The sequence below is a fragment of the Ciona intestinalis genome, chromosome 2, assembly GCF_000224145.3.
Source record: "Ciona intestinalis chromosome 2, KH, whole genome shotgun sequence".
NCBI classification, from domain to species: Eukaryota; Metazoa; Chordata; class Ascidiacea; order Phlebobranchia; family Cionidae; genus Ciona; species Ciona intestinalis.
In genome coordinates this window covers 1,035,980-1,061,403 of record NC_020167.2, presented here as the reverse complement: position 1 = coordinate 1,061,403, position 25,424 = coordinate 1,035,980, and the positions used below count along the sequence as shown (strand labels likewise).

General features: G+C 34.5%; 2 protein-coding genes across 2 annotated transcripts; both read right to left on the bottom strand.

Moving 5' to 3' along the window:
* Position 1: 1 nt before the first annotated feature.
* On the bottom strand, positions 2-4,091 carry LOC100185918 (probable cytochrome P450 12a5, mitochondrial; the record flags this gene model as incomplete). The annotated part of the gene is made up of 6 exons (XM_002122902.5): positions 2,933-4,091; positions 2,632-2,810; positions 1,948-2,164; positions 1,391-1,591; positions 814-1,314; positions 2-203 (listed from the first exon to the last, which is right to left on the bottom strand). Coding segments are annotated over exons 1-6 (1,875 nt in total), but the record flags the coding sequence as incomplete, so codon positions are not given.
* Positions 4,092-7,529: 3,438 nt separating this feature from the next.
* LOC100183548 (TBC1 domain family member 9) lies at positions 7,530-24,794 on the bottom strand. The gene is made up of 23 exons (XM_009859256.3): positions 24,396-24,794; positions 24,061-24,209; positions 23,095-23,306; positions 22,322-22,577; positions 21,850-22,031; positions 21,189-21,296; positions 20,581-20,704; positions 19,868-19,950; positions 18,724-18,850; positions 17,851-17,989; positions 17,285-17,406; positions 16,324-16,458; positions 15,724-15,939; positions 14,873-14,968; positions 14,211-14,324; positions 13,774-13,898; positions 13,268-13,363; positions 12,866-12,971; positions 11,017-11,176; positions 10,298-10,507; positions 9,391-9,500; positions 8,809-8,925; positions 7,530-8,118 (listed from the first exon to the last, which is right to left on the bottom strand). The coding sequence occupies exons 1-23, from the start codon at positions 24,619-24,621 to the stop codon at positions 7,795-7,797; spliced, it is 3,537 nt and encodes a 1,178-aa protein (XP_009857558.1). The 5' UTR covers positions 24,622-24,794; the 3' UTR covers positions 7,530-7,794.
* Positions 24,795-25,424: the final 630 nt, after the last annotated feature.

The following is a 25,424-nucleotide window of genomic DNA, read 5'->3' as shown; positions in this document are numbered from 1 at the left end:
TTGGTGTGAAAGAGAATCTTGCGGGGCGATCTGCAGCGTTGAACAAACGGACTTTTGTTTTAATATCTTCGTGTTCGTAATCTATGTTGAAATTACGGATCAGTTGACGAAATAAAAGATCCAACTCTTGCTCAGCGATACGGCGACCAGGGCATTGTCGTGCACCATGGCCAAAGGGTGTAAATGTAAACTGCTCTTTGCACCTGCAGAGATAAAATATTTCATTAGCTAAAAATATTTGACAGTTTTTTTTTTCAACATAGAACATGAGATCATGGAAAGTTTATCCAGCTTTATTTTACAATATGAAACTATGTCATTTTAATTGAAATAACGAAATAGATTAATTGAAATAGGAGTAAGAGAAACTGTTACCACCCAAATCTCATATTTTCTAATCGTAAATTTTCTTTGTTTACTACCAAATGAAAACGGAAATGAGAATGAAAACAAATCCCATCTTACCCCACCCTGGGCTACTATATTCCGGTAAATATAGTCTTTTTAATATTTGTGCATTGTTGATTGGGTAAAAAGAATATATATTTATATAGTTGGGTGGGGTAAGATGAGACATGTTTCCATTTTTTCCCTGTCCCATTTGGTAGTAAACAAAAATATTCTCAAAATTAAAAAACCATACAGCTTCGTGACTTTAAAGAAAAACGTTGTTGTAAAAAGTTAAAAACACAATTAAGAAATATGACATTTTGGTGCTAACATCTCCACAGTACCATAAACCATTTAAACAACATACTGCACTTAAAACGTTATCTCATCTAACAAGTTACTACTTTGGAAACATCGGTTTACCTGTTTTCTGATTTTCTATCAAGCCATCTTTCCGGTAAAAACTCATCCGCTTGTGGAAAGTATTTCTCGTCTTTCAAGTTCATCAGATGCGATGTGTATCGAACTGTAGTACCAGCGGGAACTTTGTAACCGGACAGGACCAGATCCGTTTCGGTTTTCCTCATATTTGCGTATGTAAGAGGGTGTAGCCTCATTGACTCCCAAATGCAACTTTTCAAATACCTTGAAAATTGTGAGTTATTTTTGCCTTCATCGGTTTCTTGGTTTGCGAGCTCACGTAGCTTCGATTGGTGCTCCTTATTTCTCGAAAGTTCGAATAAAGTAAACACTGCTGCTGTTGCTGTGGTGTCTATACCACCAGCCAGAAGTTCCAGGCAAATTGTGGTTGCTTCCATCTGCGACACCTCACTGTTCTTGCTGATAAGGTGTTCTAATAAACACGACGGCGACTGCTTGGACGCTTCTTGTGAACCTCTTTCCTCTTTAAGCTGTTTTAGTTTTCTGGAAAGAACGAACGAAATTAAATGTCATGAATGGAGATGTCTCTTAAGTTATTAAGAACAGTATGTGTACTCACTTGTTTACGAAGTATCCAGCATTTTCAAATTCATCGACTTGAGATTGACAGAATGTTTTCCACTCTCTTGTGTTGAATATTTTCCACATCGGGACACCGAATGTAAGTCGTGCGCCGTAATCGAAGAAGATGTCCATACATTCACGAAGTTTTTCGGCGGGTCGGTTTTTCTTGAATTGTCCAGCGTCAAAAAGACCAAGCCTGAGCAAAAAGAACATATTGGTAATATAAAAATGGCTGATACTATACGAGTTAAACTTGCTTTATTCTCGCGCGGCCGAAAAACGACAGTAGTTATAACACAGGTTCATACACCTCGTGCCAACTTACGAGTTTCGTCTGTTTGTTACTTTATGGGTGATAATTTTTATTTTTTTATTTTTTTTTATTTATGGCCGATACTGATCATATTTTGGACAACCAATTAGTGACCACTGGGCTGGAGCAATGATAGTAGCGATCCACCCTGTACCCACTACCTCTGGGTTAGAGGTGGGCGCGCTAACCACTTTGCAAGGGCACCGACCAAATAGAAAGTATTATTTGCATAAAATTACCTTGTGTTTAGCATAGCGATTGCAATCGACTCAAGCGCCCATCTGTTCAACCATTGCTCAAACTGTGGTACTTCCCCCGTTGTTGCATCGCGTTTGTTTCGAATCAACTCCACGAAGTCCTCGGCAATGACTTGCTGCCCTGCTCGGTATGTTTTCAAGGCCCGTGGGCAAGAAATCCCACCGTTTATGGATGTGCGGCTTCTTAGCCAATCATTGCCTGAAGATTTTTTGAAGATAAAACTTGTGACATTTAGCTTGTGTATTCTTATCTAAAGAGTTAATGGCGTGTTTCAATACACGTTTATATGAGACGATAAGTGGCCCGTTAACAAGATTCCAATGCACTTTTAATGGATAGTGTATAGTTGAATAAGGGGAAATAGGACACCTTTAGCATATGATATCCAAGTATCCTGATTGTGTTTTAAATATTAAACAATTGCCTATGGGGGTCGTGCGGATACGGGTTTATAATAATTTAAATGTTCTTTGTTTACTATTGAATGCGAATAACCGAATAAAAAGGTGTCCCATCTTTCCCCACCCAACTATATATTCCGCTTGACAGTCTTTGTTAAAAAAACACGAGGGAATATAATGAGTCCTAAGCACTGTTAGTAATAAAAAGATCAGATTGTTTTTTTTCTTATATATTGTTTTCCACATTGAAATAACAAGTATTACCTTGCTCGGCCGTTATTCCAACTGGGAGCTTTAGTTGTTTACGACCGGCAACAATTGCTTCAAGATGTGGTCGGCAAGGAGCTTTACCTTCGTTCTGAACTAAAACTCGAATGTCCTTTGGATCGGAGACGTAAACGAATTCATCTTGGAGAAGTCGCTCGCGAAAGATTTTGCCGTATCTGCAATAAGGGTTTTAGGTAAGGCATGTGCTGGTATTTACTATGCGTCAGACAATAATAAATGGGCGCTCTCATGCATAACGGGTGCTACATGTAAGAACATTATGCACAGCATCACCAACCTGCCATGTCTTGATCGCAACGCTTTATGAAACTGCTTCGGTGAGAATTTTCCAATAGCAGTGTATTCTAAAACTGAACCAAGAAACGGCAGGCCTCTGGGCCCCGGTATTTCGGAGTAACTTTGAACTTCCCTTACACTGGTCTTCGTTTCACCAAGGCTCAAAGCTTGAGTGATTTGGTGTTTGACGTTTTGCGCTGCTACTCGCCACTGTGAACGCAGTCTCCAGCCAATACCAAAGGTGCCCATGACGATCTTGCTGCTAAGGTCTGTACTGGTAGGTGCTATGAATCTGGAGTGCATCGGACATCCACTTTTCCCTCCCGCTTGAAGTGAGGTTGAAAAAAAGACTCGCCGATTGGAAACCTTTGAGCGGTGCACATGATCTCTTTTCGGGATTTCCACATTTTGAGCGATGACTGAGATGTCTTTGGTACCAGCCAGTAAACTTGAATGTCGGCGAGAAATCCTTCCTGTTACCCGAGAACTGCTCATGGTCGTCAGGTTCGATGCAATTTTGCACGAACTTGTTTGTGCTTTGCTAATGGCACGTGAAGCAACTGTACAAACCGACATTCTAAGCGGGCTATGCTTGTAAAGGTAAAATTTAAAATATTTTTTTCAACCGCTTTGCAATTGCTTATTTTCGATGTACATAAGTCGTCGATTTCTGATAATCTAATATAGTGCGGGTTGTTGGTCGCGTTTTATAGCCACAGCCAGCGGCAAAAAAGGAAATCGTCAAACAATTCCCCCATATAAGTTCGCCAGCTTACGACATTTGATATCGCGTGACGTCACCTACTTACAATATGATGTACATTCTATTTGCGTATGTTCCATTACCGGTGTACACTATAGATAAAAAAACCAGAAAATTGGCTACTTCAGACTCTCGCAAATATGAACCGTAAACAAAAACAACAAAACGTGTATGACCATAATCATACACAATCCATCAATGCAACTAATAAACAATCGTTCAGTGCAATTAATAGAATTTTGTTTTATGTTGTTTATTGATATGTGGCAATTAAAATTGTTGGTAAAAATAAAGGAATTTATTTTAAAAAATTTAAACATTACTTTTTTTTATTTAAACTTTACTTTTTGCCGGAAATGAAATGAAAAATCGTTCTTCACATAATGTTGCGGGAAAAATTACCTCGCTAAGTGGTTTTCGTGGCGCTTGAAAGCAGAAATAAATATTGATTAAACCATAGACCGACCGTGGTTGAGCGCCAACCAACTTTACATTATTAGTGGCATATATTTAGACCGCAGCATGTCTATGGTTCGATGTCAAGTTAGCGAATACAACTCAATCACTTAACACAAAGTTCTGTTTAATTTTAAGGCAGAAATCTGTTTCGATTCCTGCGCTTGTTGCAGGGCAATTTTCTTTCATTTTTTTTTCTTTTAAAAAAAACTTTTAAAAATGTTTACTCAGCAATGATTTTTGTTGCTTAAGAAAATCCGAATGGTCGTTTAATCGGTTATTTAAACCCATACTATTTATATGAGCTATATACAATCAGAGCAAAATTTCAGCAGGAAACCTCCGAAACGTCGTTTCGATAACTCGCTTTTAAGTTTATACGCTAGTACAAAATGACACCCACATTTCAATAAATCGAATTGCTTTACGACTTAACTTATACTTTCAAAATCTCTAGACTTAGAAATTCATATGTAAATACAATAAATTTACGCTATGTGAACACACGCCTAATTAACCAAGCTGCTTTTGCGAGATTGTTAAATAAAATTTACTTTTTTTAATCTCGTTTAAAAAGTATTTACATTTCAAAATCGACGAAATCGTAAACCAGTTCTGAAGACAAACGCTACGACATATGATGTTGTTTTCTATTTACATGTTTTAATATAATGCATGCATTAGTTACAAAACACGGGGAAGAACTATATTGTAATTACCTTAATTGCAGACCAGGTACGCGTATTAGACTGCCAACCTGGTATTAGACATGCATTAAATGTAATAAATTTTATAGGAAACGTAGCACAGAGCTAAGAAATTGCCGAATGTTCCGTCAAGTGCAGCAATAAAGGTTGTTATCAAACTGCAGTATGTGCGCATTGGGAACAACAAAATAAATATAATTTTTGTATTAAGAGTTACGCAATATTTGTTTTTAAAGTTGTTTTTCTGTTTTCGAGTTGCTTTTTGATTACATATGAGTTAGTAGTGCCCGTGAAATGCGCGTGAAACCGCTAACTACTGACCCATCCCTTCGAAGTTGCGTCATCGCCTGAGAAACGGCCGCCTGCCCGATTACGTGGTTAGCAAACATGACATAAAAGTGCGTTGCGTCATACACTCAATCCAAGAGTGATATGAAGCACGTAGGAAGCATCTGAAACTTCCTTATTCACTCGCTCGTATGTTTGTAGCCGGGAACTTATGACGTCATTAGGAGAGAAAGCGGATAAGCGAATAATCTCGATGATTCTACCGTCATAGGAAACCCGGTTTATAATGTTTGCGTGGTAATTGCTTTCCGGTGCTCTAAGCTGCACGGAGAGTAAAAATATCAGAGAACGGTACGATGTCGTGCGCCTTGTTTCTTACATGGGATTTTCCAAATCCCTAACTGTTTGTTTTATTACAACGATCTTAGGGAGAGGTCCTTATACGAGGTGGTGCGGCAGACACATTAGCTGGTGTATCCATTTCACTTTTACACTGATGCTGTCACGATATGGGCCGGAAGGCGAAAAAGGCGAGACAGGAGCGACAACGGATTACGTCATCACATAAAAACGATCAAACTTAGAAATCAGACTAAACAAAAAGTGTTGACAGTTTTCACAAAACAAAAGCTACTTAGCATTTTCCAATTGTAAACGGTTTGAAAAAGCGTTTTAAGTTCCTAACATAAAGCTTTTAACAGAAAGCATGAATGAGTTTTGAAATATAAATATAGACCAAGTAAAATTGGGTGTACGTCCTATACAGTAACTGTCTGTCTTGGATGATTGATGCCTTGTAAAAGTTAACTGCCTGTTGCGTTATTTTTACTGCTGCAAGTTTGGCACAAGATCAAATTTCTTATCTGCAATTGGCTTTCTAGGTAGCTTAGAAGTTAAAAACTTTTTCAGCGTAAAATTAACGCCAAAAACTTCCTTTATGGGGTGTAAATGGAAAAGTTTATCGAGATTTTTAATTTAAACAATTCGTGCACATAAATGAAATCAAATTTAGCCGTTTTTTTAAAGGACTATAATATATTTTGCGCACAAAAATAACGTGGCTTAATAACTTGACATTTGAAATTGACTTATATATACTTAATTGTATCAGTTTTAGGATTTAGGAATTTGTTGTTTCGCTTTGTTTTGTTAAAAGTGAAGGGCAAATCCAACTTGAGATTTATTTCCAACTTTGGAATTTCCAGTCGCTTTCGGTTGTTTGTACCATGTGGTTTGTTTAAGTGGCGCACAAGCGAAACACCAGTCACCACAGCTCCCTGAAAAAAATTACACGAAAGAAAATTTGAGACGTTAATTGTTGTTAGAAGTGTAGAAAGTTTGACAGCTCGTGCCTGGGGGAAGCTGTGGTTTTGCAACGGAGCGAATCATGAATATTTGCATAAGATGTTTGCGATAAATTAGGCAACTGCCCAAAGAAAACAAAATTCACATTAAAATATGTATATATGTACGTACGAGTGTACACCACAATAGTTTTTATTCTTCAGGTTGTTGACCTTAAATCGTGACATTATATAGGCTTTTCAAAGTTAGGTATGCGTACTAAAAAATAAACGCAGCGTAGCCTATATACAGACATATTGGATTTCACTAACTTCTCTATACATTATGAGTACCGGCACGGATATGCGGCAAAATCATTCAAGCGCTCGTTTTTCAATGCGTTATAACTCTGTTTACGACAACGTATTTGACTGTTAGGGCACTGCCATCTAAAAATTACTTGTTTAAAATCCTAGCGGTTTATCGCCCTAATGCACAATGTTGAATTTATTTGTGTAGGAACAAACATCTTTCTAAATAAATCGAACACAAATAGAAATTTTTCGAAAGCTACCTGCCATGCAACTCTGTTTTTACAGCTACCTAATGTTTTTATTCCTCCAAGAACAAACTGGCATTTTCTAAATAGGCAATACCTTTTATTTGTTGAAAACCTTTACCGCATTTCCAGTCTGGTAAACAAGGTAATCCCACAACTGGGTAGTTCGCAAACCTATTCAATCGACCAAGCATAACTTTTACACTGAATCCCGTGCTTCGGTTGGAATTTGTTCATTTACCGCCAGAATGCAATCATTTAATTCACCAATTAAACTCTGTCTTACTTCTGCAGTAGATACGGTATGGCATACTAAAATATATAGTGGGGCAGAGAAGGATGGGACACCTTTTTATTCTATTTTCTTGTCCTATTCGTAAGTAAACACAGAACACTCAAAGAATTTTAAAGCGGTTTCCTTGCGAGACCATATAATGTTGTTATTTGTCTAAAACATGACCAGGCTATTTGGATATAAAGGTGTCCCATCTTCCCCAATCCTAATATATATTAAGTAACATAGGAATAGAGCATTCATATATACCATGGTTCATATAACTATATTTATATCATGTAAAGTAAATGAATATATTTAATGATGATCATTTAGAAATCAGCAGCAACCCCGAAACCCCCTAACTGAAATATTCAATGTTGAATAAAGACTGATAGAAAATAAATTTGAAATAAAGGCGAGACGTGTACATAAGATATACATATATACTAAAATTACAAAATATGGTGCAGTTTAAAACTAGTGAAACAAACAATCATTGCACTTGTCCACTTGAACTCAAAATTCGGTATCATTCAGTTTTTTCTATGATATCACGGTTTCTTAACTGAGCTATTGTCTCAGTAATGTCATGTTTACGGTCAAAGTATTCACATAGAACACTCTCCGTCAATACAGAAGCAACAAACTGCTCGAACGAAATCACCCAGTCTTGATTATTCCCTAAACTGTTACCACCACGTGAAGGTGAAACCTCGCAAGCTACGTCATCGGAAATCGGCGAAGTATTCTCTGACGTCACAGCCTGTGAAGTAGAATCTTCATCCAGCGTGGCGACATCGGCGTTACGCGCGGTCTCTGGTTCCACCTTTGTCTGGCTAATTTGTCGTCCAGCCTACCGAAGTAGAAATGAAATAAAACTTAGGGGTAATAATATTCACTATTGTTAACAACTTTACAAATACGTGCACCGCTATAATAATAAAAAAATTTGCAAATATACCATATATTTCTGATGTAAGAGAAATTGAATGTGAATGAATGAACAAATGAATGAACGTAACTTACTTTATCCTCGCGTAGCCGGAAAACGACAGTCGTTATCACACGGGTTTAACACCTCGTGCCAGCTTACGAGTTACCATACCATGTATGTTACTTTGTGGGTGATTATTTTTTGGGGGGGATTTTTTCAATTTTTTATGTATGGCTGATAATTAAGACAACCCATTAGTAACCACTGGGTTGGAGCAATTGCCGTTAAGTGTCTTGCACAAGGACACATACGGCCAAATTGGTGGCAGCGTCGAGCCTTGAACCCATTACCGAATGTAAAATGTTCAAATGCAGGCTAAACATATTTGTGTAATTTAGGTGCATAAATGGAAGGCCTTAGCGTTTTGGAGGTCCAGGTACCATTTTGCTGTCAAAACAATTGAGAAAAAAATGCACAAAGTGGTAAAACTGCTTTGGTATATATACCAGGCAATGCATAGTACCTACTACACTGTATAGAAATAATTGGTAAAACATATATACATCATGGAAAAATATAGAAACAAGAATTATATTTATACAAACTCACTTCTCCAAGTTGAATGACAAGAGATGTAACGAGTGAAATTGCTTGGAAAAGTTCCTGTTCCTTGGGGTCATCAGTGAACAGATTGTACATTGTTTTGCAAAGGAGTATAAATTGCTCCTGTGAGTAACACAGTGGATTTGGTTAATACTGACTGGTGTACGTGTCTTTGGGCAAGACCGCAAGACACTGAACAAACATTGCTCCAACCCAGTTGGTTAGCGCCCATGCCTCTGAGGTTTTGGATTCAAAGCTCGTCACTGCTACCATTGTGAGGGTAAATGTCTTTGCGCAAGACACTAAACAGACATTGCTTTAAACCAGTGGTCAGGAACGAGTTACCAAACGGCCAGCTCACGAAATATAATGTAAAGTTTTTTTAAAATTTATTTTGTATAGTTGGCAATTTGGATATCCCAATAGTGGCCACTGGATTGGAGCAAAATATATCTCTTGCTTAAAGGCAACAGTAGTAGCAAAATCCAGCTTTTTAAAAATGAATTTATTAAATTATCATTTGGTTAAAAATGCTCCAGACTTCTGGTATTTATTTAGTTATTTTGCAGTATATTAAATTGAAAATACCTGGTTCATTGAATTTTGTTTCCTGGAAGGAGAAGTTTGTTTCTTAAAAACTTTGGATAAAGTGTTTTGTTGATAGGTGAGTGGGACATCTACAGTTTCCTCATCAAGTGCTGTGAAAATAATTCAACATAGCAAGACTTAATTTTGACAAAAAAGCTTATTTGAACATTTCATCTTTGTTTAAAAACAGAGAAAATACAATATATAGTGGGGTGAGGGAAGCTAGGACACATTTTCATTCTATTTTCTCGTCCCATTTAATAGTAAACAAAAAACATTCAAAGAATTATAAAACCGTATCCTCACGACTACCAATCTACCATTGACTGTTGTTAATTGTTTAAAACACGATCAGGATGTTTGGAAATTATGTGCTGAAAGTGTCCCGTCTTACCCCACCCTTCTATATCAACCAAAATGTTAGCTGAGCCATATTGATTATCAAATGTTCACACAGTACTAGTAAATTAAAAATTATTATAAAATTGTAGTATACAGAGACATTAAAATTGATTGCAACGAGTAAATTTATTTTAGAAATCAGAGTTTGTTATTCAGCGGTCACCACCATACAAGGGTGAGTTGTTTAGAGATCAATTGTTGCTAAGTGGCCAAGAAAACAGGTGTTAAACAGCATACCAATTTTTCACATATTTGCACACCTAATTTTTAACACAAAGATCCAAAAAAAGAAAAATATAAAATGTGTAACAGTGTCCAACTTTGGTGGTATCTTTATTTACATTTTAGCATCTCTAACTATACACAAATTTTGATTTTTTGGTGATGTGGTCCTTTAATACATTACAACTTATCTAATTTAAGTGTGAGTCCTAGGTTTTCAGCTTCTATGAAAATAGAGCTCGACAACCCTGAAAAAAAAATGCATTTAATAAATCCCACGTACCTTGCAATTTATTTTCAGTGTTGACATCTGAAGTCGATGAAGAAGAATCAACATTTGATGCGGAAGATGGAAGATCCAAATCCAATATATGAGTTGCATCCAGTTGATCGGTGACTTGTGCAAAGTGATCTTCAACAGCTTGTGTGAACATCAAGTCGTTATCAACAACGATGTTTGATGGTTCGTAACTACAATCCCCCACCTCACCAACTAAGAAAACATAAACAGAAATGCTTGTTTAGTTTGGTAGAAAACATGAGAGAAACATTAGTTTTCATTGGCAAAGTTATAAAAAAAATTAACTAATAAACTGCCTTGAAACTATAGTTTGTTTAAAGCATTGGTTTATAAACAAGAGGGGGTGTAAGATTGCTGAAGCAGAAGTGAATATGGAAAACTCTCCTTTGAACAATAAGTAAAACTTTAAAAAACCTGGGGTGCTGTTTTGTGGATATCATTAAAAAAGGGGTGCTTTATAAAGTTTAAGAAACTAAAGGACCTGTCTGTATAACAAAATAAATCAACCAGACCAAAATCAAATGAAAACTAATCATTTTTTAACATAAGACTAATATAAAGGAAAATCTCCTAGCAAATTATTTACAGACAGACAAAAAATTAGTTCAAGATATTCTTTATTTTTATGTTGAAAAGAGCAATTTCAATACTTCAATATTAGCCAAAGTAAAATTAAAAATAGTTATAAAACAAAACGTCACCTGTCACATCCGAATCATCAAAGTAATGCATTGCTTCCACACCAACTTCCGCATTTTCATTCATGGTTGGCAATGCTGGGTGTAAATGAAGATCATATAATAACCTCAGCTTTGCGTGGTGGTCACCGATAGATATGGTGGAGAGTCTGACAGCAAATTCCTATAAATATTCAACCAGTTAAAAGCTTTTTTCGGTATTTGGAAACTGTTCAGATAATTATTTTTTATCTGTAACCACTAAATGTAGAAACACTTTCAATGCATAATATATAGTAGGGTGGGGGAAGATGAGACACATTTTTTATATTTTCTCATCTCATTTAGTGGTAAAAAAATAAAATTTAAATAATTTTATAACTGTATCCTCACGATTCCCATAGACTGTTGTTAATTGTTTTAAACATGATCAGGATATTTGGATATTATGTGCTAAAGATGTCCTGTCTTCTCCCACCCTACTATACTTAATTTTTAAACTTAAACATTTTTTTACAATGAATATTAAACTAGGGAAAGGTAATGTTTAGAAATTACGACATCAGAAGAAACACCCACTTATAGAAAAAATCTTATAACAAAAGAAAGCAAAAGTAATATTTAATGCCAGTGTTCGTGAGCATAACTAATCTGGGGCGACATTATGAACATTTGTTTACTCGTTAAGTTAACAAGCTCGCTAAAACAATTTTTGCGAGGACTTCGCGAGCGAGCACCTCGCTTGAAAAAAAGGTATTACGAAGACGACTCGCAAACACTTCGTGCAAAGCCGGGTTTAAGTGAGAAAATTCGTAAAAAATGTAATAAAAAATATTCATTTTTTACGCGAGAACGGCGATTACGTGATTTTATTGTTTTGTGTTGAGAATTGGCGAATTAATTTTTGATTCAGCTGGGTATTATGAGTTCAGGCAGCGAAGTCGTTAAAAAAAACGAGACCCAAGGTGGACAGCAGTTGAAATGGGGGCATTAGTTGAGGTGCTCATCTTACTTGGCGCAATGATGGGAATATGGGTACCATCGAACTCACCACGCCTGAAAACTGTGCGATGGACTGAAAATTCTGCTTGATCATAATTGAAGAATCTCTGTCAGGCACTCGTATAAACTGATGACGCTTTGAAATCAATCAAAAGTTGGCTGGCAAACATTAATGTTGTCTTTGGCTGAATTTTCAAAACTTCCAGTGATATTAAAATTTGCTCTTCAACTGAAAGGCATCTTTCACTGCTGCTTTTCGGTTTCAAATCTTCGTGCAAAAGATGGCACAATTCCAGTAGGCCGCCTTTGGCATACAATATTCCGAAATTAATTCCATGTCTGTCATTTCCATCCTTTTCCTTCTGACATTTACGCGAGGTTTTGAATGCAAATAAGGCGGCCATAACTTAGTTATGTGTAATACTTTTAGATCAAATACAAGAATTCGCTGTGAACGAGTGGTCTGAGTTCCAGGTTAGTTAGCGAGCGATTTTGCGAGTTTGAGTTAGCGAGATGGTGCTTTGTAATACAAAAAGTAGGTTTAGCGAGAAAGTACGTCAGTACCGAGCACGCTAAACTTAGCGAGATGTGTTCATAATGCCGCCCCTGTTACTATACCACCAACATTCAAATTTATCGGGGTATTCAGTCAAGTTACTCCAAGTTGAGAAAATGGTCACCGTCAATTAAAAAGCAAACTAAAAGGCCAACAAAGTTCACAACACCTGTATGATCTCTATCTAAACAAGCAAATTTATTAGACAATTTCCATTCTCTAACCAACATTATCTAAATCCTTTTAATCCCTAAACACTAAGATAATATCAGTGGTCGACATTATTTGCATATTTTCTGTCAGTATTGTTCCCACCTGGAAATTAATAAGACCTTCTTTATTGGCGCACAACCTGTATATCTGGTCAAGCAGTGGATCTGGTGGTGGTTTGCTCCATTGAGATAGTGCACCAAATATAGTTCTGTGAATATAATAAGGGGTTTAACAAAATGGACTTGTAACTTGAAAGTGTGATATTAAGTGCTGTGTGTGCACAAAATATAGTGCATTACAATGAGGTAAACATTGCACAAATCTTTTTTTTGCTGGACAGAGACATTATGTTGGTGATGTATTACTCATAGTTTCAAGTTAAATTAAAAAAATAGCGCCTTATAGTGACTCGATAATAGAGATCGTTGAGGTATCTTAACCTTTAACTGTGGAATATTTTTTTAAAGTACATACCCATCATGGGGAGTTATGTTAATATCTCACCTGAACTGTTCATAATCAATGGTGTATTGCTCCAATATAAAGTTGGAAGGGTCCACTGTTTTGTCTTCCTTTGGTAAACATCTGCTCCAGTATGATCTGTAAACACAAGTAAATAAACACAATATGGTAAAACTTTTTATTAAACATCATCAAATCGCCTTTATAGGAGTATTAACAGAAAAGTCGCAGATCAGCACTGTTATTAAAGTTTTTTTTTTGATTTTTTTGTAATGGTATCATACAGGCATACTTTCTATTTGTATATTTCCATAAAATAAAGAAGAGAAAACATTTAAAAATCCATTTTAATTACAGCAGTTTTTATAGCAGTTTTTAAAAGGTGGTTAGAAATACATTTTGTGCCTTATTTATCTGTTCAAGTCAGCCAGGTTCTTTTTGTGACTAATACAAAGTACGTGCCCATTCATTAGAGCTCTAACTTCTGTTATTTCAATTTTTTACCCATGTCTGCTTTTAACTGATTCGTGAAAACTACTGTTTCCCACCTTTTCATGAACTCTGCTTTAAACAAGAAGTATAAACCTTGCAATATATCGGTTGGGAACTTGGTTAGTTCCTGCATCGTCCTCATGAATGAACGAGTGGCTGAATCTTCAAGTCTCTGAACAACCTAAAGAATAAAAACATTAAACTTAAATTTGTACTGTATGGTTACAATGTATTGTGGATTAATTATGTCTCCAATACCATGTTATATAAATAAAAGTAAATAATGTGGCTCACTAGAACTAGATGATAAACTAAATATCAGTAAATTAAAAGAAACAAATTTTATAACATTAATTTTTTTAAATATTATTTGTGCATTGACCCAATACACAGTTTTTATAAAATAAATCGTACAGGAATTAAACAAAATTGGACTTAGGTGATGAAAAAACACTGTTTTTAAGATAGTTATATAATTGTCAAACAAAGTTACCTCCAGGCGTTGTCGAAACCTCATATTTTCGATAACTTCCGATGAAACTTGACTATAATGTTCGTACGATTTTGTAATTAGATCCGACACATCAACATGACTTAAAAGTTTTGTCTAAAAAACATATCATGTTTCATGTATATAGCTGCTATATTGGTTACAGTAAGTATTAAACCACGTGTTTTAAAAACCACATCATGTTTTATGTATGTTAGGTGCTGCACTGGTTCCAATTCGGTATGTGTTGAACCTTGTTTACTATATTTAAAATATAAAATTTTAATTTTTTGTATTGAAGCAAAATAATTTACATTTCAGATTTCAGATTTCATTAAGCCTTGCTTTTATACTACCAGTAAAAATAGTGTTTCTCTTGGTGGCTAAAAGTTCAACTTACTTAACAAATGTCATACAGGATACAGCAATGAAGCTAACTAGGTTCACAAAAAAATGAAGCTTAGAATGACATGCATTGATTAGGGTAGGGCCTGATATTTGATTTTAAAAGAAAAGTGGGACGTATCAAATTTAGTAATTATTAAAAGTTGTAAAACTAACAGTTTCTAAAACTACCCTTACCAAAGCAGAACCATTGCTATTATTTAAAAATAAACCCTAAAAATTAAAACTGAAACATTCATGTATGTAACAAAAATTCAAACCTGGTCAGTGTTAATGTCACGATTTCCGACTTGATTTAAATAATTTGCGAGGATTGTCATCGCTTCTCCATCATCGTTGCACTTTAATATCACATCCTGGATAAAATAAAATCTTTTACAACTTTAATAATAATAATGTTTAACACAAATAATGTACAACACAACACACAAGTAACTTAAACAACAAATAGGAGGTAAGTAATAGTCAAAAGACATATAAAGGCAATAATTTTAATATGCTAAAACAGACTTTTTTAGGTAAGCTTATAGCTAGAGCTACTACAAAGCGTTTTAAGCATGTAAGTGGTCATATAAAATTTGTTTTTCAACCAGTTGCTGTTGTTACTTTATCCTAATCATTTTCATAACCCTCAAATTTAAATTCTTACAATTAGTTTTTAATTCTTTCATTGAAATCAAAATAAATATTTATAAATTTTACAAGAAAATTCCTAAAACTGCATCACCAGTTATTTAAGATTAACTTTCTGTTTGATTAAAAGCGCTAAATTCCTTAGTTATATTAAAACATATAAAGTAGCATTGTGAAACTTGTATCTTTATGGCGAATAATAATTCTGTGAATTCATTCTACCTACTGCTGCACAGAAACATAAGTGAAAAAAAAAGGTTATTAAAAATTATGCTAATTATATTCTGTGCTCATTCATTAAAACGCTCTTTTGCTTAAAGTAAAACAGGGTGTGTATAGTTACTTTTGAACGGGGAGAGTGAAAACCATCTTTTACTGGCTACTGTTATTTAAAATACCTTTCTGCTATAGCTAAAAACCTTTGTACGACTTGAAAATGGCCCAAAATAGAATTAAATTCATCATAAACAGAACTTACCTCATTTGCTTTCAAAACATAAAGTGCAATTTGAAACACAACTTGAGCACCATCGTAAAAAAAAGCATCTACAACACGAACAGCGGAGTTGAATGGCATGGAGCATAAGAATAATGTGAGGAACCATGAAAGAGTTACCGTGCGCACCACTCCTAACACCTCTAGTTTGTCGTGAATTTTTGGCAAGTGTTGTTTGGTTAGTTCATCAAATACACCCTGGAAGTTATTGGTAATTTTTAACACTTAAAGTTTGTTGACGTTGGTTGAATGAATGTCATTTTATTATCCTTTCCAGTTTCTTTATAAAGTTTAAAACAGTATTCGTATTTACCACACCCATTTACTAAGTTACCACACATGTAACTTTGTCAATGAATTTTTTATATGGCTGAGAATTTGGACGACCCAATAATGACCACTGAGTTGGAAGCAAATACTGTTATAAGTGTTGGGCAAGGATACACATTGCTGTAATGGTGGCAGAATCGTGCCATGAACTTGGTATCTCTAAGTTAAGGCTCGAGCCTCTTAACTTGAGTGTGATTGTATATACTTTTATACTACTTTTATAAAATACCAACAATTTCTTTTTCTACACACCTGGTCCACCAGGGCTCCAACCACACGTGTGTTATAATAATCAGGTAAAAGTCTCTCACATAATGAAACTAACAACCAGAACGATTCTTCCTCATTAGCATATAGAAGTAATACAGATGTCACAATGTTCATTGCCTGTATAACAAGAATATCTAAAATCTGATTTTGGTAAAGTCAACAAAATCCAGTGCAAGCGAAGTAACATTAAGACTAAACAAGAATCAAATAAGGTTATAGTACAATAATCTGCCGACAATAGGTTGTTCGTAATGTTTGAAAAGCAGCTAATACCATCATGCATTTACCATTACACTTGTCCATTTTGAACACATGGGTACCCTGACTTTTCAAAAGTTAGGTGCCTATGAATATCAACCGATAGCTTATAACAACAGTTATAAGGGGTACATGAATTGTGCTAGCTGAATGTGATAAAAATAAGCAGAAATGAAAAATTTATGTGAAAATATAATTAACTAGTCCTATTTTATCTGGGACCAACAGAAATAGGACTCTAAAAGTTCAAAGTGTGAAGTTTATTTAGTTGGGGGTAATTTATACTTAAAAACAAAGTGGTTAATTATCTTAATTAATTTTACCTAAGTTCCGGTAAATAAACACTATATGTGAGGACACTAACAAATATTCAATAAAACATGACCAATTAGTGGCATTTTAAGGTAATTCGTAAATCAATTGCCCTTAAACTGTTACATAGGTCTCGCTGATACACCCTGTCTATTTATTCTAAAAAAGTGTAACAATGTTAAAAATGAAGTTTGAAAGTGCATGAAAACATGTTCAGTCACTATAATACTAATTACGTTGTATGTCTCCTGGTTCCCCCTCGCGGCTGCGGGGTTTGTGGGGTCTATGATAAGCCACTGTGACCAATGTAGCAACTTATCATATTGATAAAACATGACTAAAGTTAATATTATCATATTAACTAAGGACTTACTTGGCAATATCCAATACTTGGATTACGGAATGCATAAGCTGTAAGTACACGACGCAGAGCATCAATTCCTTCACTAGCTTGGAATGCTGGGTGTTCGGGTAAAGATCTATGCAAGTCTCTTTCTAATTAAAAACAATACAATATATATTGGTGGAGAATCAATGATTACTAAAGCTATTTAGGTAATTAAGGAAGTCCTAGTATATTTGTGGTTGTAAAGCAAATGTGACATTAGAAGCATCAATTGTTTTCAAATAGCATGATATACTACGGTGGGAAAGATGGGACACCTTCTCATTCCATTTTCTCATCCCATTTAGTAGTAAACAAAGAACAATCAAAAAAAAATATAAACCGTATCCTCACAACTCACATAGACCATTGTTATTTGTTTAAAACATGATCAGGATATTTGGATATTATGTGCTAAAAGTGTCCCATCTTCCCCCGCCCTGCTATATATGAGATACTGCTCTACTTAAGCTCCTGTATTTATTTAGTTCAATATAAATTTTACCAGCCAGCAGCAAACCAAGGACAAAGGAATACAAATGTACAATAATCACCTATTTCATCTGTGGCAAGTGTGCACTTTCCCATGCATTGCTTTAAAATAGATTGGTAATATCCTTTGTGGTTAGCCATTTCAATAATTGCACCCGAGTATACCATCCACATCTCGCCACGATATCGTTCAGGAATTCCCTGGTGTGAAAATCTCAATTATAAATCAACCCTGTTTCATTCAGTAAGTTAAGGCGATACTTTAAAACAGTGATTCTTTTTTTGTGTGCTTTACCCTTTTAACAAAGATGCTTATCCGATTTACCCCTAATATGTAATATGGCGCTCATTTATTGAAGGGGGAAAAACAACTAATTAGATCAGTTTTATTTAATGTGCAGGCTTTTTGGTAACAAGTTGTTCAATCTCTGGTAAAGTAAATAAACTAGCACATTTTTTCTGTCCCATCAACTGATGTGGATTTTGCTTGGAAGCTTATTTACTCTCTGAATATAAGAAATTTACCCCCAGTGGTAAATTTACTCAAGTTTAAGAAATGCTGCTGTGTAGGCTATAAAGCATAGATTTCTATTAACCTGAGCAGAAACATTGCACAGACTTTTGAAAAATGTTTAAAAAAATATTTTGTAACAAAACTGATAAAAGCAATTGAAATAAATTACCAAATTCTACTTCATTTCAACTTAAAATATTTTATATATTAAAACACCAAAAGTTCTGAGATGATGTGGAAGTGAGCATTGTTTTCCAAATTTGTTGCAAACCCTTTTAATCTTTTAAATTATACCTCCAACCCATGATTAATAGCATAATATTTGTTGTACTTTGTGTACAATTGGTTTACTTTTGGTTATCCCCTAAATCCTTAGTTTGAGAAGCCGCAATGTAGAGTGTGAAGAGTTACCAACAAGTACCTTCATTATAAGTTCCTTTGTTTTCGGAGTTCTATACATGCACACACCTCGTCCAAACTCAGAGAAATGGATGCTCCATAAGTTTTCTTTCACAACTTCCTTGGCATTCATGTGAGCGGATTTACTTCTACACGCAACATTTCAATGATAACCACAATAGTAGTTTAGGGTAGAGAGCTTTTTATAAAACAAAGTAAAGAAGTTGTCTGAATGAGATACTTAAGCAAAAAGAGCCTTAAGCTTTGTGTTTCACTAAAACTTTAACACTTCTTAGTTTCCACAATAAGTGTCTGAAAAAAACGTTGCTTGCTACCTTATTCAATGTAATTCACCTTAATATAAAATAGCGATAGAATTACCACAAAAGCTTCTTTGTGGTTTTACTTTGATTTATCTGACATACCCAATGTACCCACAACAAAATAAATGATATATATATGCGCTCAATTTTCCCCTTTTTTAAATCAGCTGTAAGGAAAATAATACTTAGACAGAAACAAAATATTTGTTGCAATACAAACGCTTTGTTTTATAATACAATCCTGGTCCTAACACACTACATATAAAAATTTATGATAAGGTTTAATGGGCCACTAATATTTTTTTGTGTTCAATTATTTGTTTGGGAATTGGTTAAAACATAAAATGATTTCCAGTAAACAAAATTAAAAAAAATATTTAGCTGTATTCAACTATAGTACTATTATTAGTCTGTATGACCAAATTACCACACACGACTTTCATATGCCTAATGAAAAACGTTATGATTGGAATCTAAAACTATTGGCACATTGAGAAGGAGAAATAAAAGAGTGAGAACTATCTAGATGATTCATAATGAAGCCTCATGAATTATACATTATTGTGTGGAATTTGAACATACAGTTCCTCATTAAAGCACAATGTAAGGAATAAATGGAAATACTTTCTTTGTTGGATAGTTAGGGTCATTTGTAACAAACAATGGTTTTTGAAATAAAAATGCATGAATTTAATATATCATCTATTCTAAAAAATATTATGAGCATTTAACCATCAATTTTAGATTGACTAAAACGGAAAGGAACACACCTGTTCTCGATTGGAAAAATAGTGGATGCTTACTGACAAGTTTTCATTAAATGTGTAATTTATTGTAACTTACAGGTTAAATATTGTAGACAGGGCAGGTTGGAATTCAATGTCAGTTGGTGATTGATGGAGAGATTCACTTTGTGGGTCCTTTGGCTAGAATAATCAGAATCGATACGGTTAATTTTATACAAAACTTGGAAAACCAATTTATATGTATAGTAGGCTGGGGAAGATCGAATTCATTTTACCTTTCATTTGATTTACTCGTCTCATTCGGTAGTAAACAAAGACTATTCAAAGAATTATAAAATCGCTTCCTCACGACTCTCATAGACTGGTGTTCGTTATTTAACACATGACGCTAAAGGTGTACCATCTTACCCCACAAGGGGGATGTTCAGTCCACCATTATTTTCGTATTGTTTATATATATATATATATATATATATATGTATTATTTTTACTAAATTAAAAAGTAAAAAAGTTTCTTATTTTATTGGATTAAAATTACACCTACAATAATTAGTTCATTGTTAAAGGAAGTTACTCAGGTAAGGAAATCAAGGTGCAAAAGAGAGGTGTTTCAGGCCAAAAATAAGTATAACATGTTTTAGTAAGAAACATGTTTGCCTTTTCCGAGCACATGTTCTTTAAAAGTTTAAACCTTGGGCTTAATAACAATAAATCTATTTCGCCCGCCAATAAATTCAAGTTCTCAGGGACTGAAAAAAAATATTTTAATAATTTCTAATAAAACAAACCACGGCAACAAATTAAATTTACCTCCTGAACCATTTTTATTGTGTCGGGTTGTTTGTTTGGAGAGGTTTTGGAAAGAAAATCAGAAATCAATGTTAACAAATACTCCCGCTCATGAAGGTGCCCAAATAAAAACGTCATTTTACCTCTGAAATAATCAGATATTTTAAGAATTGAGAAAAATCTATTCAAGTCATTTCAACTTAAACGACTATAAAGTTTTGTATTGGTAACTGTGGCATTGATTTTATAATAGAGCTGTAAAACAGAGAACAATGATGCTTTTAAAGTTGATCAATATGTTAATTATATATATTTCAACTATGATTGATGTAACTTTACTATTCTGAGTCCCTAGCGGTTAAGAAACTCTGAAGTGAACGAAGGTAAAAAAGTAAGAGTGTACAGAAGTGACAAACCACATGCGCCTTATTACAAAGTCAAACCATTAACACTAACTTTCTAATTACCAAATATACAACTTTAGGAGTAATTTTTACCCTTTGTGACAGTAAATATGGGGGAGAAATTTGTGAAAACTGGGTTAAAACAATTAAGTCTTGACCAAGAACACCCACACCCCAAAGCATTTGTATTTTAATTGCGAAATTTAGAAATAAAATACACAATACCTCGTAGTTATTGAAATGGGTTCAGGTAACACACTAGAAGAATCTGCCTTTTCAACAACATTAACTTCCTTCATGGGAATTACAAGTTGGACAACACCTTGAAATTGCCTGAATGTCAAAAAGACACGGGTTTTTTAAAACAGAACAAACAGATAAAAATTTCAAGATATTTAGAAGTTTATTAATATAAATATATGTGTGAAAAATTAGAGTCAGATTTCCCTGTCTTTAAGGTTCCAATATGGTAAAAATAGATTGTAGTTTTTAATAAAAATTCAAGAGCTAATACCAATCTGTAGTTACTATACTTTGTTTATAGTTGTTTAAATAATTACTCTACTTTACAGTAAGTCTTATACTCTTATGCAGTAATGATATGCACAATAGGTAAACAAGGAAGTTAAAACTGTTGCGGAACCTAACTTTCCCTTACTAAGATATAATTTAGAATGGATCTTTTACAGTTGAAGTAAGCTGTATATTTTTATTTACAGATGTTCAACTACTGATCTTGTAAAATATATAATTTATGACATATAATTATATAACTTGTGGAACCACATAATGTATGTTATAACATATTGCTTGGAGAACAGTTTTAAACCAAACTGTGAACTTTTACTGCTTGGTATTCGAACTATGCTTAAAGAAAAAAACTCACGCATTAAAACAAATAAAGTTTGGAGAAAGAAACATGTTGCCCCAAATATGCTTCTTCTCATAGGGTGCCCATAGTGTACACTGTATATGACCGTCTAGTTTCTCATCTTTGGGAAGTCGGAATATGAAACGGTACCTCTCACTACGAGCACGAGCATCCAAATCTCTTTTTAATGTTGACATCTAAAAACATGGAACTAGACTAGTTAAAGTAAATACAAGATACAATATATGGATTAGGAACAAGAAAAAAAAAAAAAGTCAGATAAGGTATTGCTACTTTACATGAGTTGAGTAAATACCTTCGAACAAACCGGTACATTCAAGCCAATATAACATGAACCACTAATGACATGTGAGGCTTTTCAGGAGGGAAAATGTCACAAAAAAATTGCGCTTTTAATAAAACATTTTTGGATTAATGCTTTTATCAAATTAAATTTTCACCTAAAAAATCACCCCCAAAATTGTACCTTTCGGCGTTTGCTCTTTGTGTTGCGTTTGCTTCGTTCCACTGGTGGAGAAAGAAATTCACTCATGTTTCCTTTTAATGAGTCTCGATTGACTAGCTGACGGATAGCAATATTAGCGAGCTGGGTCATGAGGTGATAGGTCTCCGATATATTCAAGAACATGGAAAATACATAACGATTCTCCCTGGTTGCAACATGGATGCTTTCAGGCACCAACAATGTGTTATCCTTCTCTAATTTAGTTACATCATTCCATCTGTTGAGAAAATGCTATATAGTTACTTCAGTTTAACAACTTTTCTTATCTACCTGGGTCAGGCCCTATGGCTAGGCATGCCAGACGACCTGGCAATTTAGGCTGGCCAATTACCACACCAAAAGTTTCTTAACCATACATCACATGCTCACTAGCCGAATTATTCAATTAATAATTTTATAATTAGCATATGATAAGCATTATGTTGCCAGTGCATAATACCTGATTAATAATTAAGATCACTCATTTCCTAATTAGTGGTGCATAAATATTTATTTAACGGCAATCTCTAATGCTCAGCAATGGGATAAATAATTGAAACTTTACATAGTATTATTGTAGATTGTTAAGTATCAACCTAAACACCCAAAACAGTGGCAGATACAACAATTCATGACAAACACCTTAATATTTAAATTATTTGCACTTTACAAACTAATTATGTTTTAAAGAAGAATGGCTCAAGCTGGTCCCTGTATGTCTGCCACCGGATATAAAACATTTAAAATCTGTTTACCTGATTATAAGTTTGGCAACTTTTCCGAGCAGAAAGGAATAAAAGCAGAGATGATTGACACTTAAATACAACCACCCCTGTCTTGGCACTTTCTTTTTCCAATAACTACATGAATAATAGTTGACAAGTTTCTCTTCTGGTGGCATATTAAACAACTGGGAAAACTTGATAATTGCCTCTTTAAATTTTCGACTGTTTTCCGGCAAATGAACCTGAAAAATGCATAAATAAAAAATATATAGTTAAATTTGAAGTTGTTTTAACAATTTTACACTTGCCATGTTGTGTGACATTGTCCAAAAAAGATTTACCACGTTTTTGAAAAAAGTGGCACATTGGGAGTTTTTCAAAAACAAAACTTATTCACACCAAATCAAAAGGTAGTCCAGATAAAACTAGTTTTGAAAAATGGTTTTCAACTGAAAGCGAAGTAAGGTTTTTAACTGAAAACGAAGTTTCAGTTTAAAATAATAAGTTTTAAGGTTTTGTAATGGTTAAATTAAATATATTATGGCTTATGCAGAATGCTTTTGCTTTGGCAATGGAAAAGGAAGTGTGATGCTAGCAAACAAACTAATATTAAAACTGTCCAAATCCAGATGTAATTGAAAACTTGAAATATTGGAAATATTATTATTGATCAAAAAGAATGATGGATACAGAACATATTTGTGCCTTGATAGGTGTGGATTTAAAATGGCTTTTTCCTTTGGCCATGTAATCGGCTAACCATGATAAACTTTTTCATATTTACCACTAGATCTGGTTAACTCATCATGTCAATGTTATACATCCTATACTTGAATTTTATACATACCAGCCCCTGGTTTTATTGAACTTGTTGTAACAGTTTTGTATTTACATGCGTTCCTAGGATATCATAAGCATCCTGACAACAGTTAAATATGCATAATACGAACGTTTGTAAATACAAAACTGTTACATTATATTAATTTAATTCTCTACCTTCTTATGACTTTGAGTGGCGGCAAGACTGCTTACTTTACCCAACAAAAAGTCTGTTACATCTGCTTCACTTCCAAACGAACAGAGTGTTTCCATTACATGCTTTTCCAACCAATTCCAGTGTGACACAATGTTCTCTCTTGACGTACCTAAAAATACAGCATATTTTGAAAGATTAAAAGCTGCAGAATAAATACTTCAGTGGCAACTAATGAGAAGTTAAGTTTAAAATGGTTAGGCACATCAATTATGAAAATAACTCCTTATTCTTTCTGTTACTAATGCAAATTGCAAACTAAGTAAGTATTTTTACAGATAATCAAACGATTGAGTACCTGTTGCAATATGTAAACATGTTTCAGAATTTGGAGTTTGATGAAGTATCCGGAATGGAGAGACTTTACAGCTTGAATCAAGAACTGTGTCCAATGTATTTACAAGAATTGACCCCAAACCTTTATCACCATGACCCTTTCTTCGTTGTAATATAAAGTAAGTGTTGGCTCTTTCCGTGACCCATAAAGCATTAGATAGCAAAACTTCAACAGGTTTTATCCACATTCCTCCGTTCACTTACTGCGCAGTCCCAGCCGCAAGACACTCTGGGATCAAGACTTCGTTCTTACTAAATATATTTAACCAAAGTGATCCGAGTACATAGTATACAGAGCGAAAAGTTTAGCAACATTTTTGATACGTTCTTTAAGGGTGCGACTTTGCTTTTTTCGATTGTATAATGTCTGAATGAATGTAACTTACTTTATCCTCGCGTGGCCGAAAAACGACAGTCGTTAAACAAGGATGTTCAGTTTCACACAACTCGTGCCAGCTTACGAGTTACCAAGTATGTTAATTTGTGCGTGATTTTTTTTGGAGAATGTTTTCAATTTTTTATGTGTGTATTTTTTATGCGAATAAATTGGTAAATTAAGCAATTCTCGCTAATTTTCTTGCCGAAGGACACACATCCACAACGGTAGCGGCGACGAGCCTTGAACCCTTACCTCTGGATTAGAGGCAGGTGCGCTGACAAGTTGTGCCACTTCGCCCGTGTATATAATTTGGACAATTTACTGTAGAAAGTAGACCACGCTGATTCTATATAAGAAACATTTGTTTATCTATACGAAAAAAATATTAATTGTAAGGATTATTATTTTGCCGTAACGTTTTCCAGCCAAACGGAATTTCATCAAGGCTTTTCTGTTGTATTTGTTCCGACATACTACGCATACGCATTAGCGCCCGGTCTAAATTCAACGGCCAAAACAAATATATCACGGCACCGGCCCTGACTGTACTCTGTTGTTTTGTTTTCTGTGTGTTTATTTTAATCATTTTTTAAATGCCCAAAACATACCTTC

Coding starts and splice junctions, on each gene's coding strand:
- LOC100183548 (XM_009859256.3), bottom strand. CDS start 24,621: ATGTGGATAAAACCTGTTGAAGTTTTGCTATCTAATGCTTTATGGGTC. Junction 17,407..17,850: donor ACTTGCCACAGATGAAATAG/GTGATTATTGTA, acceptor GTTTTTAATTAG/AAAGAGACTTGCATAGATCT. Junction 14,325..14,872: donor GTGACATTAACACTGACCAG/GTTTGAATTTTT, acceptor TATGTTTTTTAG/ACAAAACTTTTAAGTCATGT.